Raw genomic sequence first — 4,653 nt, 5'->3', positions numbered from 1 at the left:
TCTTACATTATTGCTACCCAAATAAGTGTTGTGATATCCTATGTTTGTATGTGAAACCAAGATATATCTTTGAAATGTTTCCAACGGTGGTCAAACCGTATGACCGAATGGGACTCCTCCACCAAACGATGTGAGGTCTAATTGGTACTTCACATCGGCGATATCCCCTTACAATCTTGGTTGCATACAACAACATCAATAGGCCCTTATAGGATGGATAAGACCTATGAGCCTTTAGAAATCTTTGAGGGTAGTATCAGCCCTCTCTAAAGAAATTTCTAGATCTTAGAATGAGCTTAGAAGCTCTATTGTGACTTGTAAAAATTTGGGCATGGAGTCCTTTACAAAGCCCTTTGGTTGCATGATACTCAAGATCTATGACTGAGCTTCAATGGGAAATCAGGTTATCAGATCCTATGGCATCAAGCACATTTCTAAAATTGTAATATAGATACCATAATGATAATAGACTCTATGAGTTTTTTAATCAATGAGAGATTATCCCATCACCTATCATGGCATGTCAGGTAATCATTTCATTGACATAAGATCATTGGGAAGGAAAAAACCTTTAATGAATTGTTGATAGGATTCAAGGGTTATATTTCCATGTTTAAGGGGTTTGGAGTGTTTTTTTTAGCCCCTCGTAACATGGATGACATGGGATCCATGACCAAGAATTATAGAAAATGTGGCTATCAAGTTGTCGAGTCAGCAGTATAGGTGTATCAGTCTATTAGGACCTGAGGTTATTGGGAGCCCATTGGAGTGTACCATATCATGAACCCCCAATATTGAAATTTTCTGATAAGTTTGTTGGATGATAATATTTTCCTTGTTGATTGATGTTGGCAATGGGTCAGAAATATATGTGACTAAAGAATCTATTGATGAGTACCCCTATATTAAAAGAATTTAATAAGCACATCACTTGCTGGGAATCCAATATTGATATGTGACAGGGATGTATCAACTATCGAACTTATCTGATTTTGAGTGTTAGCTTAATTAAATCCAACCATCAATTTTTTGGAGGATTGACATGGACCACAAATTTCTTTACTATAAACTCCTTTCTTTTGCCATGGCTAATCCCTTTAATACTCTTCTTAGTTGATTCACTTGCATGTGAATGCTAAGAGATTGTTTTTTTTTTCATTATGTAAGTTTCACTAATAGCCCTCTTAGATTATTTCCTATTATTAGTCATTAATCCTTTCTTAAAATGACCCCTTTCTTCATTTCCAATCTTTTTCTTGGACACGTGGTTGATGTTAATTCATTGATTTTGTACGTGCTCCCTTCAATCTAATTTTTTTTCTTCCTTGAACATCATCCTTTTCGATGTGTTCCGTATTACATGCATTGATGACTTTAGTGGAGTTACCCAACAATGCCATTGGGCCTTGAATGGAGACATATGAGCCATGCCATCAAGTTTTTGGTGGACTCACCTTGATGTCGTCATTCCTTCCAAGATGTTAGTGCAGTATATTGTTAAGGCTTTCATGGAGCTTCCCCATCTTTTCCATCAAAAATTTTCTGGGATCACCCTAGCACAAACTATGGCATCTTTCCATCAAATTCGTGGAAATAAGGCCTCAATATAATTGACACTTTTTAAAGACATCCCCACTGATAACAAACTAAAACAAAGGGAAATTCCATTAATATTAATAGCTCACATGGGAACTTGTTACTTCAACGTCCTTGAAGATTTTTTAAAGGGTGAATATGGCTTGTCTTGTTGGTAAACATTTAAGTGCCTATGGAAACCTTGCAAATTTCAAACTTTGGATTAATTTTTTTTTTACTTCAATATTTTAGGCAATATTTAATGTTTTAGGAAATATTTATAAATAGTGCTTATGATTTTCCTTATTCATAAAATTGAAACAATGTTTGAAAATTAATTTGAGAGACATCCAAAATTAGTAAGATTGTTATTTAATTTTTTGGGGGAAGAAATGTAAAGTTTAAATTTGTTTATTTTATCTTATTCCTTTTTAAAATGTTATTTGTATTAATATAAATATAATATAAAAAAATAGTATTTTTAAACTTCAAGAGTTAAGAGTTTATTTTCTTTAAAAGTAAGGAAATACACTGACATGAGAGTATTTAATGTAATGAAAGTCTCTCTCCTTATGGATCACCAACATCTTATTTGAAATTATGTAATTTTTTAAAATAATCTTAATAAATCAAACTATATTTATAAATCAATAACTTCTTTCCTCATTATTAATTATCATTTAAATTATGACCAAATTTAATCACTTTTTCATAACTATTAATAAATAAATATATGTTATTTAAAATCAATTAATTTATTTTTAAAATGAAATTATGTTATAATATAATCAATATGCACTAACTTTCAAAAGCAGGGATCGCTTTTCATAAATGTTATTTTCAAAAAATATTTCAAAAAACCTATATAAAATTTCTATAGTGAGAGAACATACCAAATTTCTGCATTGACAAAATATGCCAAATTTTCTATGTCAAGATGATATCATCCATCTAAAAATCCTTTTTTTAAAGAGTTTTTTTAAAAATGTGTATGTGCATGGACTAGCGAGAAATGATAACATATCTGACTCCTGCCTGCTAAAATCAACCGTCTTCCAAAGCAATTTTAGAACTTTCAAAATAGTACCACACAGGTAGAAAATACTTTAGTACAGTGGTGTTTTCTATTGCAGATTTTATAATTAAACGGGCAATTTCACTAATTTATAACCATGGTAAATTGTCTTATGAATAATTGAAATGAATTTTTTTAAAATAAGTTGATAAATTTATGACCATTCTAAAGTGCTTTATAAATAAACGAAATGATTTTTTTTAATAAATTGATAAACTTTCCCTATTAAATTAAAACGTTTATTCAAAACACTTTGATAAAAAGATATAAGCCCACGAATCATAAATGGAACAACCGAAAAACTAAATCAAATTAACATATGAAAGGCTGATATCCTTATTAACTCGATCTTTCACTAAGATACACAACCACGTTTAAATATTGAAACGTGGAGAATGGTTCTAAACTTGTATTTCAGTTGATGTCAACAAAGTCGTTCTATCAGATGATGCTGCCATTTTTGGCCATTGCGTTCGGTTGCCTCTGAAAAGTGCTTAAATGCTGCGTTGAAATGGTGGAAGCTTTTGACCCCCTGATACATTGCATAGGGTCATAAACTGATTTCTCCACGTGAGAAGCGGCGGTGTTAAAATCTCGTCTGCTATAAATATATGATACAATTCTGCTATAATTCTGGAAATTCCGCTGTACAGTTTTCCAACTGATTCAAAGAATGAAATTTTCTCCAGGTTTAAATGTGAAGAAAATCTATGACGCACCCAGATTTTGTAGCACAAAATTGAAACCTTACACAGCTTTAATGAATCCTTGGGTTCATTAGCAGAAGCCCGCTGTTTCCAAATTCCATGCCGCAGTAAAATCGACGTCAAAGGACATGTCTTGGCTCACAAGATCTCTGTTCATATAGTATTGCAGCCCGCTCGCTTCACAGCAATCCTCATACAACTCAAACCCTTGATGAATCTCGAAGTCGTCCTCGAAGTGCCAGATTTCATTAAGTGATTTAAGATCCGGATTTTCCGGTAAACCCTCCGGTGTTTCTTTGGGAGATTGCCAGATTTCGGCCTTTATGTCCAGAACAGGGTTCAGGGGAATGCCGAGCTCATCGTCTGACGCGTCCAGAAGATAAACCATCTCAGCCCCCGAGGCAGAAGCACCTGAGTTTATGTCAAATGTAGACTTTGTTCCGTGCTCGTCCGAAGCTAGGGTTTCCCCTTCTTGGCCGCTAGAAATATCGGAAGACGCCGAGCTATTCCCAGATTTTGACGAGGGATCAAAAGTGAAACAAGGCATGCCAATCTCTTCCTCCAGGCTTTTCATGACTCCATTTACGACCTCCTCATTGGGAGCGTATTCCTCTTCTTCCTGTGATAGGATATTTTCTAATACCAGCACACAACAGAACAGGTCTTTCTCTTCGCCGTAGAAGCGTTTGGCCTCCCGGATGTGAGTTGAGATCGGCAGAGCTTCCGACTCTCGGCCGCCCTTTTTGAGTGCCTGAGACATGATTGAAAGACGGCCCGGAGATTCGAGCACGGAACGCAGAGGTGGTGCAAAGACTAGACGAGGATGATAGTTCGGAAGAAATGCTCTTACTGCTCTATAAAAGCCGAAATCGATAACGGAGCGAATACAATAGGAGTGGAGATCAGGGTATGTATAGAAATAGACGGGAAGCTAAATACAAAATCTCTTTTCGAAATGGGGGAAATTTGACAAGCTGGCATGGGAAGTGTAATGCCTTCGGGCGCGAGCGCGGTTGGGCGCCGGGCGAGTCGGCGTGCACGATGGGCGCGCCGGCAGACGACAGGCGCACGGGCGGGCTTGCTGCGACAATGCGACGAAGTGCGACATATGCGATGAAGTGCGACGATGAAAAATCGCTAATGGAAAAATGCGATGGCGACTTATACCCATGGAGCGTGAGGAAGTATGGGCGAAGGCCGACACATACTTGGGCGCGTGCAGGGGGTGTTAATATTATTTTGGGGGTCGGCTGGAGAGCCACCACCCATGCTAAACCCACGCAGACATGCGTATAT

General features: G+C 36.6%; 1 protein-coding gene across 1 annotated transcript; it reads right to left on the bottom strand.

Annotated features, from left to right (window-relative positions):
* Positions 1–3,043: 3,043 nt before the first annotated feature.
* On the bottom strand, positions 3,044–4,246 carry LOC149171644 (uncharacterized). Its single transcript, XM_089427545.1, has one exon. The coding sequence runs from the start codon at positions 4,115–4,117 to the stop codon at positions 3,428–3,430; it is 690 nt and encodes a 229-aa protein (XP_089283671.1). The 5' UTR covers positions 4,118–4,246; the 3' UTR covers positions 3,044–3,427.
* Positions 4,247–4,653: the final 407 nt, after the last annotated feature.

Source organism: Pinus tabuliformis, chromosome 4_2, assembly GCF_031772625.1.
Source record: "Pinus tabuliformis cultivar Carrire ecotype Pingquan chromosome 4_2, CPIR1, whole genome shotgun sequence".
NCBI classification, from domain to species: Eukaryota; Viridiplantae; Streptophyta; class Pinopsida; order Pinales; family Pinaceae; genus Pinus; species Pinus tabuliformis.
Note: the sequence above shows the minus strand (reverse complement) of the source record. Positions and strands in the feature narration are given on the sequence as shown.